Here is a 13,580-nt window from a genome sequence, read left to right on the forward strand (position 1 = left end):
CTAATCGACCTCTTCCTCTTCGTCCTCCTCCTTGTACAGGACCAAATGCTTCTGCGTCCTCGTCATATCTCCCTGCGCCGCGGCGGTAACGAAGGAGGGTGAATTGTGGCACGGAGAGGCGGCGCCGGTGATCGGAGAAGAGAGATTCATCAGCGCCAAGCAGCCCTCGCTCCACGTCCTTCGGATCGGATAGGAGATGGAGTTGTGGCGAGAGGCGTGGCTGCAGTGGCCGTGCTCTTTGTGAAGGGCGCACTTGCAATTCTTATGGTACGGCCGCCGCTCGATGTTCATGTCTCTGCCGGAGATGCATCCCTCGAATATTCCATCGTGGAAACCGTCGCCGGCCACACCCGCCGACATATCGAGATTTCAGATCTGGTGAATGAAGCAGCGCAAATTATGCAGCAGGTTTTTATAACTATATATGTTGCAATAGTTATTTATTTCATTTATTTGTCAATTTGCAAGCTACACTGCTGCATGTACTGATTTGACAAAAGTGCAGAGCTAATGTCTGCAAAAGTGCAGAGTAGGCCTGCATGTGTTGGTAATATGACTGAAATGCCCTTCAAGGCATTTGGGCATTTTGGTCTGAAAAATGACTACAAATATACGATATGTGATTATGTTAAAGGCCAGAGACTTGTGGTGATATTTTTTTTTATTAGGGGTCTGGAGTGAAACAAATGGAAACGTCAGAGACATTTTATGTAGTTCAATCTATTTAAAATAGTAAATCTATTGTGTGCAATGCTAACAAATTTTAAATTATGCCTACATCAAATAAAAAAATCCATTAAATAAAAAAATTGAATTTATGTATATATATCAATATAAAAGAAAAGCAGTCTAAACTAATAAATTGTTGGTGCAATACGATACGATAATATCATTCATTTTTTTAGTGTACACATAAAAAGAAAATGTATATCATTAGGGATAGTTTCCTTAATAAATGAAAATGCATTTTTCTTTCCAAATTATTTATGCTTCTAGATGGAAGTAGATGCCTTGTGTATTTCCATTTGGCAATATAATATTGGTGGGGAGTACCACGGCATATTGCCATCTGGTATACCTAGACTAAGAGAATTTTTTCTCAATTTAAAGACCCCACAAAAATAAGATTGCAATAATTGCATGTCATACGAAATTACCATAGTTGTACCCAATTTTCGATAGGTCTCATACTAATGAAGAAAATAGATGTGATCTTGGGCTGTATTAGTATTGTAAATAACGCACGTAAGCCAATCATGTAGAAATATTCTAACGAGATAAAACTTCAATGGAATCATTGGTAGGGACACACACGTCACGTATCCAGGAATTTCGGTTTGGGGGTACGATAAATAATTATAGTGAATTAAAGTTTCAAAATCCGATCCTTTTTCTTCTTTTTAATTTATTCTCTCAATCAAAATTTTTATTTTTATTTTCAATTAAGATTATACTTTGAATTATTTTTAAATTAGTGTTACTGCTACTTAAATGACATTCATTATTCAAAATAAAGGTTCATAGATTTATATATTATAGATAAATTGTTTTGGCATATATAGTGTATTACCTTTTAATAATTTATCTTTTTGTGGGTTATTTTACCAATAAATTATCATTTGGCTATTTGAGCAATGTTTCAATTATTTAAAAAAATAGAAAATAAAAAAATAAAATACAATAGAATAAATTAAAACAAAAATTTAATATTAACAATCATTAGAAAATAACTAAATGCATAATGCTTTATAAGATAAGAAATTGTTTTAAATATAAATGTATAAGATGAATTTAAATTAGAAATATATGTACAAAATAAGACATTTAAATTAGAAACATATGTACAAAATAAAGACGCATTAGAAGAGAAAATGAAATTCATTAAAAATAATTAAAATACTTTTCAAGAGAATTAACTAATTTGAAAATAAATAAAATAAATGAATAATATTTTATTATATTGCTAAAATACATAAAAAGACTTAAAACTGAATGAGAATTGAACTTGGGCTACTGAATTGGTAGAGGAAGATTCTACCGATGGGCTAAGGAACTTGCTTGGTTATCTACATAATTATATATTGGTAATAACACATTTTGAGGGTACAGTTGTACCCCTTGTTCCTTAGTGGATCCGCCGATGGACACACACATATAATTAGATTTTTCGTTAAAGTAGTACCACGTAAAGTTAGTTAACAAAAGTTACATGAAACAAAACATAGATGTTCGTATTTAATGAAATTCAAACTCAATGATTTTTACATCAATATTGTAGGGAGTTGCGTATTTGATGAATAACTTGTGCTTGGTTTGGTTTATCGTATAGAACTTGTTATTTCCTTATTGTTTGAGTGAATTTGAATAAACATTAGATCAAATTTAAGGATGTGGAGCTTAAGCATCTATAATAGACGGGCAAGATTTCAACTTTGGGGTCCAATTTACTATAAACAGTTGTATAGTATTTTTCAATATTTACCTTATCGCAAGTAGTTATGGCATGATTGGTAGAAAGTTGCGAAGATATATAGATGAATAATAAGCAACGAATGATAAAATGATGGTGACAATAACTTTCTTTGTCCACTAAATGTAAAGTACTCCCTCTGTCCCACAATAAGAGATCTATTTTGCCATTTTGGTCCGTCCCACAATAAGAGTCTTATTTTACTTCTACCATAAATGGAAAGTAGGTCCCACATTCCACCAATTTATTTCACTCACATTTTATTATATAAGTGAAACTCATATTCCACTAACTTATTCAACAAACTTTTCTTTACCTTTCTTAAAATCTGTGCCATAACTAAATAGGACTCTTATTGCAGGACGGAGGGAGTATGTGTTTTCGACACGAGAATTTATTTAGTGTTACTATTTTATAAGTTAAGTAAAGAAATAATAAAGTAAGAGAGAAAAAACATTATGGATGATGTTGTTTCTTTAATGGGGAGTAATAAATAAGGAGAATTTTTTTTATTGCTAAGTGTGTGCGAAGCAAAAAAAAATGAAGCGTGTGTATTTGTTTTTCAACACAAAATTTTATTTAGTGTTATTTTATAATAAATTAAATAAAGTAAGAAAAAAAATAATAAGATGATATTTTTATCATATTATTGAGAGCAACAAATAAGGATAATATTTTATTGCCAGCTTTTATATTCGAAAAAATGGGAAGCATACAGAATAATTGGTACTGTGTGAAACAGTGAATGAAAGCATTAAAGTGAAACAGTGAATGAAAGCATTAAAAATGCAGAAGAAATTGACCTCAAGCAGAATGCAGAAGAAATTGACCTCAAGCAGAGTCGACCCGAATATCAAATAGAGGACTCTGTTGCCTCACAACTTGCGCTGATTGTTGAGTTTATTCATCTTTTGAAACTACTATATACTAGTACTATATAATAACACTTACAAATGTTTGGGGTTGTAACGTGTTATATTGCTAACTTATCCTAGAATTGCTACCTACAACTGAATCATAGACATTAGATCTTTAAATCAAGGCTCAAGATCATTTAGCCTCTAGTATCAACATAATGAACAAAATATGTCAATTAGGGTATTAATATTATTTAACAACAAATTAGTTATAACTAACTTTAAGAAAAATATCACAAAATTTTAAATTCATATAACTATCTCAATTTAAATTAATTTTTCACACAACATATATCAAATTAATGGTTTTTTCATAATGATTTTAACGAGATCTCAATTGCATATGTTTCGAAGTCAAAATTTGAATTTTTTTTTATGAATTTTGAAAATTTTCGACAAATAGCTAAATATCAACATAAATGTCATAAAATGTCAACATAATATGGGTAGAATGTCAATATTAAATTATGTTGGCATACTTAAGGCTTTGTATTGATATGTTTACTATACTATATTGACATGACTCAAAACCCAAACTTTGGTAGTTATTCATATTTTTTTAATATTAAAAAATGAAAACCGAAATTACACGTGGCAATTTATACATTATTAGATCTACAAAATCCTATGATCTTAAATTAGTTGTAGTTAACAATTAAGAAGTGAGTTAGCAATTGATCATATCACTGTTGGGGGTTCCATCGGACCCCAGGCTCCATTGTAGGTCTGCCACTAAATACTACTCCCTCTGTTCCATAGTAGGGAAATCATTTTGTCATTTTGGTACGTTCTATAGTAGTGGTGGAGTCATTTTCATTTTTAATAAAAGTCAACACATTTCTTCTCACTTACTTTGCTCTCTTTTACCTTATTCTCTCTTCATCTCTCTACCTTTTTCATTTCCTACTTTATTATTCTTTTACTTAACTCACTTAACATAATTTTTCTTAATCTCGGTGCCGGAAAGAAATGCATCCACTACTATGGAACGGATGGAGTACTTCCTATGCGGAAATAAATCAATAATCCAACTACAAATAAAGGGGAAGCGCTTAAATATTTTTAATCCGATCATCCACAATAGCTTCGCCCTAGCTACAGCCTAGCAATAGCTCAGCCAAAAACTCCTTCTGCCACATCATTATGCCCTTCCAACAACCTAGCCAATGCCCTAGCCCATTAATAGCCATCCCAAGAAAAAAATACCAAAAACAACAACAATGAAATGAAGAAAAAAAAACATAGAAAAAAATGAGATGGGAAAAACCAAAAATAAAAAAAATAAAAAAATCGACTAGTCGATCGCTTGTCCACGCAATAATGGACTAGCGATCGGCTAGCCGCGCTCGTCCACGCCCTAGCTCTAGGGTTTTTTTCGTCCTCTCGGTTAGCCTACTGTAGCAGTGGACTAGCCGAGCGCGTAGCCGCTCGCCGGCAGCTAGGGCGCCGGCTAGTCCACTATTGTCTATTGTGGATGCTCATAGTGAAGATCTACTCAATGGAAGGAAGCATCTCCTTGAATTTTGATGTAGATGAATACAACTAAATGGGAATCCAAAGGGAGCGGAATTTTCATATTTTTGAACTAGTAGCGTATGTAACAACTATAGGCAAAGTTCTCAGTTCTCACATTTGTAAAAGTAGTTGTTTTTATTATAACAAATCACTATAGGAGTAGCATTTGTATGTGGGGGAAGAAGAGAATGCGAGAACGAGGACAAGTAAAATGAGGAGAGGCGGTTTCAGTTTCATCATCTTCTTCAATGAAGCCATATGTTGTCTTTTCTGTTCTTCGATTGAGATTTTCTTAAGTCATCCAATTTGATTTAATTCATCTTATTTTTAAATCTACATTTTTGTATGCATTAGATTCATCAGGTTTTCAATTAATATTTTATCCTAATTTATTTCATATGATTAAATTAATAAAAATTAATTCATAAATTCAACTATTACAATATTAATAAATATAAAAAAAATATCTTTTGAGAATAACCACAGAAAATCGCTTAATCGTATTCGATAGCCTACAGGCCGTTTCTTCTTCCTCGCCAAAAAATCAATATCCAATCCATCGACATTGGACACTCTTCTTCAACTAAAACAAAATCCAAATTCTTATCTTCAAATCTTATTCGTGGTTTCGTACTCCAACAAAAACCAGTAATTTCTCATCACAAATTAGCTACAGAATTTGTTTACGCAAAAAGATGTCGGTGAAAGGAACTGCCCTGCTGAAAGATGTTCCGTGGAGGGCGTCGACGGCTGCAAAACCTATTCCTAAAATTCACCACTCTCCCATTCTCCGCCTCTCTCAGAATCCTTATTCTCAATTTGCCCTTTCTGTTATGAAGGTTTCTTGCTGCCTAATTAATATTTTATTTTTCCCTTTCTTGAAGTTTAGGTGTGTTGCGTAGTCTTCTTTCCAAAATTCATGGTTTAATACAATCCTGTATGTCCTGTATATGTTCATTGGAACTCTTACTATATCACAAGGTTTTACGTATCAAACGCTTCATATGCTTTTAATTATGGAAAGCAAAGATGAGGGAAAGATCCAAACTTTCTAATTCATCTTTAACAGAGGCGGGGCTCTACGGTTTTTCTACTAGACATTCACCAATATGCTGTTTAACAACCTTGTTTTGGGATGGGGAAGGGGAGGATGTTTCAAGATTATGGGGCGTTTTCTTGCCAATTTGCAATGCTGGTTATTTATTTTTATCTAAAGTATTTTTACTTTGTATGTTCTCCTTGATAATCTTAAAGGTGTGGTAGCTTTTACATTTATATACTCTGGTTCTTGTGGTAAGCACTTGGTGATTTTGGATATCATTTCTCAGCATGATGATCCAATTGGGAGTGGCCTAGGGAAAGAGGCTGTGGTTGAAGCTGCAGGGCCGGACTGCATTGTGCCTGGTCAAACTGTACCCATCAAGTTACTTGGTCTCAAGGTGCCTCCTCTTTAGCCATCTGCCTTTTCTTGTACATGTTAAAACTTTTATAAATATGGAAAAGGAATTCGTATCTTCATTGTTCATTTGCATGCATATGTGTGGCTAATTGACGTGGGAGTTGGGACTGCAATAGATTAAATAGAAGATGCTAAGTAATTCTACCTGTTATTGCTGAGATTTGCCTTTACATAAACCATGGAGGGAAGTCGTATTGTTGCGTAAAATGACATAATTACAGTAATAAGGTGTGTTGTTTGATATATGTGTAAATGCGACTATTGACATAATTGCAGTAATAAGGTGTGTTGTTTGATATATGTGTAAATGCGACTGAATATCTTGCTGTGAACTGGTACATGCTCATCTTGTTCATGAATTAATCGAACGAGCCTTGGACGATATAGCAGTGCTATGTCTATACCTCAGAATATATTTCTTATGCAGTGACTGATATATCTAAGGCTAAAGGTCAATTCAAAGCGTAAGAGTAGTCAAGGGTCTTGAGGCGTGTGTTACTCATCCTCTTCTACTCCTAGCTCAAGTTTCCTTGAGAATCCTAAATGCTAACATGGAAAGTGGACATATGCTGAGGAAAAGAAGCATGAATAGATATTCTACTAGTTGAAAAGGCATATGCATTCTACTAGATGAAGTGATTTTTTCTGCTATGTATGCATAGATTTTTGCTGTAGAATCAAATATCATTGTTGATAGAATGTCTCCAGATTCTCCTGGCTGAGGATATCTTAGTATTCGATAGTAACATTATGATTATTGACCTTTTGGATATCTAAAACTTCTACTGCAATTAATATGTCCAGTAACAAACACAGTTTGGTCTGCAGTTAGGCTAGGCATGCACACGGTTCAAAAACCGTCGGTTCCGAACCGGAACCGGTGGTTCACGGTTCAAAATTTCATTGAACCTGAACCGGCCCACCAAAGTTGTAGGCGGTTCCGGTTAAAAAAACATGTGGTTCATGGGGCGGTTCAAAACCGCCGGTTCCAGGCCTGTTCGGCGGTTCAAATATTTTTTTTTATTTTTTTTTTCGTTTGAGTCTTATTTGACCGAGACTACAAGTCACAACTTATAATGTTGGACTTGAGCCTTTGAGTTGAAAGATAATGTATTGGATGATTCTCTTTTATAGCTACATGTTTTTGGATGTGTTGCTCTTTCTTTCCATGTGGGATAAAAGTCATTATTTGTTACTAAATGGTAGATTTCCACCATCTTTGTTTATATCTAGACTATTTTCTATTATTATAATTATAATTTAACAACAAATATTATTATATTAAGTATTATTCTTTAATCCTTTATCATTATCGATTCGTTTGTGTGTAAGTTTATGTAGTACTCCCTCTGTCCCACATAATTCGGGTCAGTTTGACCTGGCACTGGTTTTAAGAAATGTTGTTTGACTTTGATTTAAATGAAGGTATGTAGTGAAAAAGGGGTCCCACCTTGTTTACTTTTCTTCTATTTTGATGAAAATCTTGCATTAGTGATGAATTGAGGATAATTAAATTTGGAAAGTTCAATTTTTTAATTGTAATTACTGTTTTAATGTGCACAAAATTAAATCCCAGGTGCTCAATTGTCAAGGCTCCAGATTATACACATGCACAGTTTTTTTAACCCAAATGGCCTCTTCTATACAACTCCACACACTACAAATTCTCAATAAAAGTCTAATGAAGATTACAACAGAGGATTTCTGGGAGGGAAATCCCAAATCCCACTAAACTTAAACAAATTTTTTTGGAGGGAACTTACTAGGGAATGGCCAACTACCACTAGCTACAAAGGATTACCTATACAACAAAAGGAGATTTATAGAAGTATTGCCCTCAGAAAATTTTCATCATAGGGCTACGGAGTATGCTGCTGGAGACAGTGCCGGAGATATCGCAGGCGACAAAAACTCGTGCATTGTAGGAGTGGACACCAAAAATCTGATAGCTCAAAGGCTGCTACAATTGAGCCATGAAGGTAAAGTAGCATATGGAGGTTTTGTGAAGACAGCAAAGGACTTTAGAGTGAGCAGGAAAACAGTGCATAGAATCTGGGCAGAGGCCAGCAACCAAATCCAACTTGGAGTACCTGTGAGCATACAAGATCGTGTTTAAAGGATTCAAACGCAAAGATAGAGTTCAACTTGATTCAAACAGAGTAAGAGCTCTTTCATTCCTTGAAAGATCTACCATCCGCAAGCTGGCTGTCAAACTGGAGTTAAGTAAGAGTGCAGTGGGCAGAAAGGTGAAAGCAGGGGAACTGCGGCCACACACAAATGCTGCTGTGAAGCCCCAACTTACTGCCGCAAACAAGTTAGCAAGAATGAAATGGGCTCTCATTCATGTTCAGCCTCTGGTGCACAATGGTATGCTCAAATACCACACAATGCACAATGTAGTGCACATAGATGAAAAATGGTTTTTCATGACTAAGGCTACGGATAGATACTACCTGCTGCCAGATGAAGAAGAACCATATAGGTCATGTAAGTCAAAGCGGTTTATCACAAAGGTGATGTTTATGCGTGCTGTGTGCAGACCATACTTTGGACAAGATGGAGATGTCATATTTGATGGAAAAACAGGCATCTTTCCATTCACAACAAAAGAGCCAGCACAGAGAAAATCCAAGAACAGAGCAAAAGGCACCTTGGAGACAAAGCCAATTCAATCAGTGAACAAGGAAGTCATGAGAGACTGCCTCCAACCCAATTACAAACCACAGTTGTAGGGGGTGGCTGGTGGTGGTGGCCCGTAGTAGGGGCAACCACAGTCATCGTACTCAATGGCGGAGTGAGAAGGCAACACATCTACGGGTATGGCGAAATCAACTAGGGTTTCGGGGACAACGGTGTCAATTAGGGCTCCGGCGTCGAAGGCGGAGTCAGAATCCCATAGATGCTCCGGGGTGTCTGGGACGACGAGATCGTCCAGATCGACCGATAAAAAACCAGTAGGAGAGTCGAGATAAGCATCCATCGATTTGTGTGGAGGCGGTCGAAGTTGTGGAGGAATCAGTGTAGATCTAGGGTTTTCACAGGGAGTACTGGGAGTGGAAGGGGAGTCGAGTTGTGTGGAGGCGGTGGGAATGGTGGAGGAATGAGTGTAGATCTAGGGTTTTTAGAATGAGGAAGGTGAATTGGAATGGGAGTCGAATTGAATGAGGGAGACGGCTGGGAGGTGAATTGAATGGGGGAGACGGTGGGAAGTGTCTTGAATGGGGGGCGAATTGATGGGAGGCGAATTGAATGTGGGAGACGGTGTGAGGAGTAAATTGAAGGGGAGGCGAATTGAATGGGGGAGGCGAAATGGGGGAGACGGTGGGAGGAGATATTTGGTAGATTAATTGCATTAATTGTGTGATTTGGGGTGCCTGATTGTAATTAGGAAGGGTTTAATTTTTTTCTATAAATGGAATATTTGAAGTGGGACAAATTATGTGGGACGGAGGGAGTATATGTTAACTAATAAATACCATTATACACATTAAGAGAATAATTATTACAAATTGTATTAATATAGCTATAACTATTATATGAATGATTATTTATCTATATACAAATCATATTACTCAATATTTGTTTATTCTTATCAATCAAGAATATATTCACTAATAATAATTTTATTAATATAAATTATAGTACATCTATTAGAATAATAGCTAATATACAAAATCATACTATTAGTCTACTATTAATATATAAATATATAGACTATATTATATCGCTATACAAATCATTCTTTAGTTATCTATTTTTATTATTATGATACAAATTATATTAATTGTTCTTTTCACATTTTAATCAATATATTGAGAAAAATTAGCAACATGCTTACATTTAAATCCAATTATTTGAATACGTCCACATTCTATAAATATACAAATTATGAGCAACATGCAACATTCAAATTTAATTAAACTAGAGGTCACGTGTTCGACCCCTGGGAGGCGCAGCTTGGGGATTAATTTCCCCTGGGGCTAGTGGATTCACTGGCCTGGATCCAGGAGCTGGGGGAGGTGAAAAAGCCTGGACCCGTGCCTGGGAGGTCGGTGGACCAGTTGGTTCCCACCTTGACAACGAGGCGTAGCTCGGTGGTAAGACGCTTCACCTCCGACCGTTAGGCCGGGGGTCCGAGTCACTTCGGGGGTAGATGGGGAACCATCGTTGATCCTCCTTTAAAAGGAAAAAAATTTTAATTAAACTATTCAAACTAAACTATTGTAGTTGATACTATTATTATCTATAAATTTGTCTTAGAAAAAAATCATACAAAAATAAAGATAATGTTAGTGAATAATAAAATGTAGTATAAAATAAAGAATAATAGAAAACAAAAGAAAGTTTTGTATACCACGTTGAAAAAAGATGAATGAATGATCTAAACATATAGTTATAAAAGAAAATATTTCAACATATTTTGTCCCACATTGAAAGTGAAGCACAAAATATTCAAAGATGTTTCTATAAAAATGAAACAAGCAAGAATGATTTCTTAGAATTATTAAAAGTGAGCACATTTAAATCCAAATATTTTTTGAACACATCCACATTATATAAATATACAAATTATGAGCAACATGCAACATTCATATTTAATTAAACTATTCTATTTGATGCTATTATTATCTATAAATTTGTCTTAGAAAAAGAATCATGACAAAAATAAAGATAAAATTGGTGAATAATAAAATATAGTAAAAAAATAAAGAAAAGTAGAAGGGAAAAGAAAGTTTTGTATCCCACATTGGAAAAAGATGAATGAATGAGCTAAACATGTAGTTATAAGAGAAAATACTTCGAACATATTTGTCCCACATTTAAAGTGAAACACTAAATATTCAAGGATATTTCTATAAATAGAAATAACCAAGGATGGTTTTTAGAATTCAGAGGCCCAACAAATAAATATGGGCTATTATAAAATTCTTGTATTTATTTATTTATTTGTGAAAATTGATTGATTTTTAAATATAAAAATTAATTAATTTTTAAAAAAATTTGATTTGAACCGCCGGTTCGAGCCACCAGTTCCGGTTCCTAAAATTCTTGAACCTGAAACGGCCCTCATGAACCGCCGAACCGTCTGCCGGTTCGGAACCGCCGCGCCGGTTCCGGTTCCGGTTTGTGAACCGGCGGTTCGGTTCGGTTTGTGCATGCCTAAGTTAGGCTCTATCAGATGATTTTTTAAGAGGCAAAATTATAATGCTAGAACCTTGCAGTCTATGAATTTATGTATCGCTCTTGTGTCCTTTTGTTTTGTGCTCTATCCACTTTGCATGCTGTTGATATAAACTATCATGGAGAATGCTCTATCATTGGCTGATTTGATTACTTCACTTTCTGTACTTTCACTCTAGATCCATTTATGGACATGCCAAGTCTGCATGATTGTGGACTGCTTTTGTCATGAAGTTTGAACGCCTCATTTGAACTTTATATATTAATATGTTAGTCTCGTTTGTTTATACTTTTGCAGGTTTGGCCTATAGAATTGGACTTGAAGTTTATGGAACCAGTTGGCCGGGAACTCAAATCAATTGGCAAAGTAAGTTCCAATCACCTACATGTTATTATAACATGAACAAAAAAAAGAGAAAGTGTTTGGATTATTCACAATGTTGAAAATTTAAGCTGAACTAGCTCATGTGATACTCCTTTTAGATGTGTACTAGAGAAGGGAAAGAAGATCATATTTTGTGCTAGTCTATATAGAGTAGCTTGTAGATGAATGGATCATTGTGAAAATTAGTGAACAGTTGGCTTTCACAGGGTCTGCTAATTGTTCCTTATTCCTAATGAAACCATGTCATGCTGTCAAAACAAAGCCTTTTCTGTCCTGGAAAGGATGGATGTGTTGATATCTGCTTTTTTCAACAAAAAAACACCTTAAAACTAGTGTGCCATGTTTGTTAATTAATAGAGTTATTTGTTATGGTGGTGGCAGTTTATGGATTCAGCCGTTGATCTTATGAACAAGTCATTTATTGATCGCTAGCAAAATAATCAAGTGTGCTGCTAGCAGCGCATCCGGAGGAAGGAAGCCAATATTTTTTTTATCTAATAACCTGAATGTGCTGTATTTTTGGTGTGGAGGCCTGTACATTAAAGAGTTGAATCAAATGAGCGATACCATTACATTTTGGTCATTTGTTGGCTTAGATTGTTGATATCTTCCATTTCCATTTCCATTTCCATTTCCATTTCCTTTTCCTTTTCCTTTTCCTTTTCCTTTTCCTTTTCCTAGCCCCTTGCCTTTCATTAATTCCTCTCTGTCTCTGTGTTTTCTTTTGAGTTGGGCACAATTTTATTTTGACTTCTGTAACTTTTTTATGGATTTTTTTGGCACTAATCCTTCGTACTCGGTATTTACAACCCATTACTCATTATTTCCTCGTAACTTTCCTCTTCATATTTGCTAATAATTTTGGATTAGCTTCAGAGCATCCACAACCGTGCTCTTGCCAGCGGCACGGTTGTGGGCTCGGGCGGTACTATTCATGCCTGCTCTCTGGCAAGAGCACAACACCCACAACTGTGCTCTTCCGCAAGGACGAGCACAATTAATATAAAATTCAATTAAACAAAAACATTTCCATAATATTAAAATCTATTTAAAAACCACAATAAATATTACAAATTATAAATAAAATTAAAAAATACATAATTAAAATCCTAAAAATTAAAAATTACATAATTAAACTCCTTAAAATTAAAAATTACATAATTAAAATCCTAAAAATTAAAAATTACATAATTAAACTCCTAATAAGACTACGCATCCGGCGGGATCAACCCCAATTGTTTTTGGAGACCTTTTATCATGGTCTCATGTGTTTCAAGTTGCGTGGGGGTCATAGATGACCTATCGGCCATATTGAGTTGGCTTAAGAGCATCCACAGCGAGTTGTTCGGGGGTGGAGGTGGCACATAGGGAGCGGGAGCGGCTTCGGGAGTGGCTTCGGGAGTCGAGCCGCGACGACGGTTGGCCGCCGCCTTCTTCCTTCCTTGGGGGCGGCGTTGGGAACCGCTCGGTCCGGCGTCGGGGCTACCCAAGTTAGCTCCGGCGAGTTGGCTAGCCACTTCTTCCGAGCCGGAGTCGGATAGGGCTACCGACCTTGATTGTTTGGAGGAGCCGCTAGAGGAGGATGTTATGCCTCCCTTATACTTCGGGTGCGTCCGCGTCTCCTGCCAAACGTTAAGATATTTGAACGACTTA

General features: G+C 35.5%; 2 protein-coding genes across 3 annotated transcripts; one reads left to right on the forward strand and one right to left on the reverse strand.

Annotated features, from left to right (window-relative positions):
• On the reverse strand, positions 1–360 carry LOC121778989. The gene has a single exon (XM_042176368.1). The coding sequence runs from the start codon at positions 358–360 to the stop codon at positions 1–3; it is 360 nt and encodes a 119-aa protein (XP_042032302.1).
• A 5,017-nt stretch (positions 361–5,377) lies between these two features.
• On the forward strand, positions 5,378–12,569 carry LOC121748170. 2 transcript variants are annotated; one of them, XM_042142401.1, is made up of 4 exons: positions 5,382–5,741; positions 6,231–6,341; positions 11,841–11,909; positions 12,309–12,569. In XM_042142401.1, exons 1-4 carry the CDS (start codon positions 5,598–5,600, stop codon positions 12,357–12,359), a joined length of 375 nt encoding a protein of 124 aa, XP_041998335.1. In that variant the 5' UTR covers positions 5,382–5,597; the 3' UTR covers positions 12,360–12,569. The 2 variants fall into 2 exon arrangements, with proteins under 2 accessions (XP_041998331.1, XP_041998335.1); XM_042142397.1 differs by lacking the exons at positions 11,841–11,909; positions 12,309–12,569 and adding an exon at positions 7,938–9,537 and having other exon boundaries at positions 5,378–5,741.
• The last annotated feature ends 1,011 nt before the right edge of the window (positions 12,570–13,580 follow it).

The sequence above is a fragment of the Salvia splendens genome, chromosome 1, assembly GCF_004379255.2.
Source record: "Salvia splendens isolate huo1 chromosome 1, SspV2, whole genome shotgun sequence".
Taxonomy (NCBI): Eukaryota; Viridiplantae; Streptophyta; class Magnoliopsida; order Lamiales; family Lamiaceae; genus Salvia; species Salvia splendens.

Coding starts and splice junctions, on each gene's coding strand:
- LOC121778989 (XM_042176368.1), bottom strand. CDS start 360: ATGTCGGCGGGTGTGGCCGGCGACGGTTTCCACGATGGAATATTCGAG.
- LOC121748170 (XM_042142397.1), top strand. CDS start 5,598: ATGTCGGTGAAAGGAACTGCCCTGCTGAAAGATGTTCCGTGGAGGGCG. Junction 5,742..6,230: donor TTGCCCTTTCTGTTATGAAG/GTTTCTTGCTGC, acceptor ATCATTTCTCAG/CATGATGATCCAATTGGGAG. Junction 6,342..7,937: donor TCAAGTTACTTGGTCTCAAG/GTGCCTCCTCTT, acceptor ATTAAATCCCAG/GTGCTCAATTGTCAAGGCTC.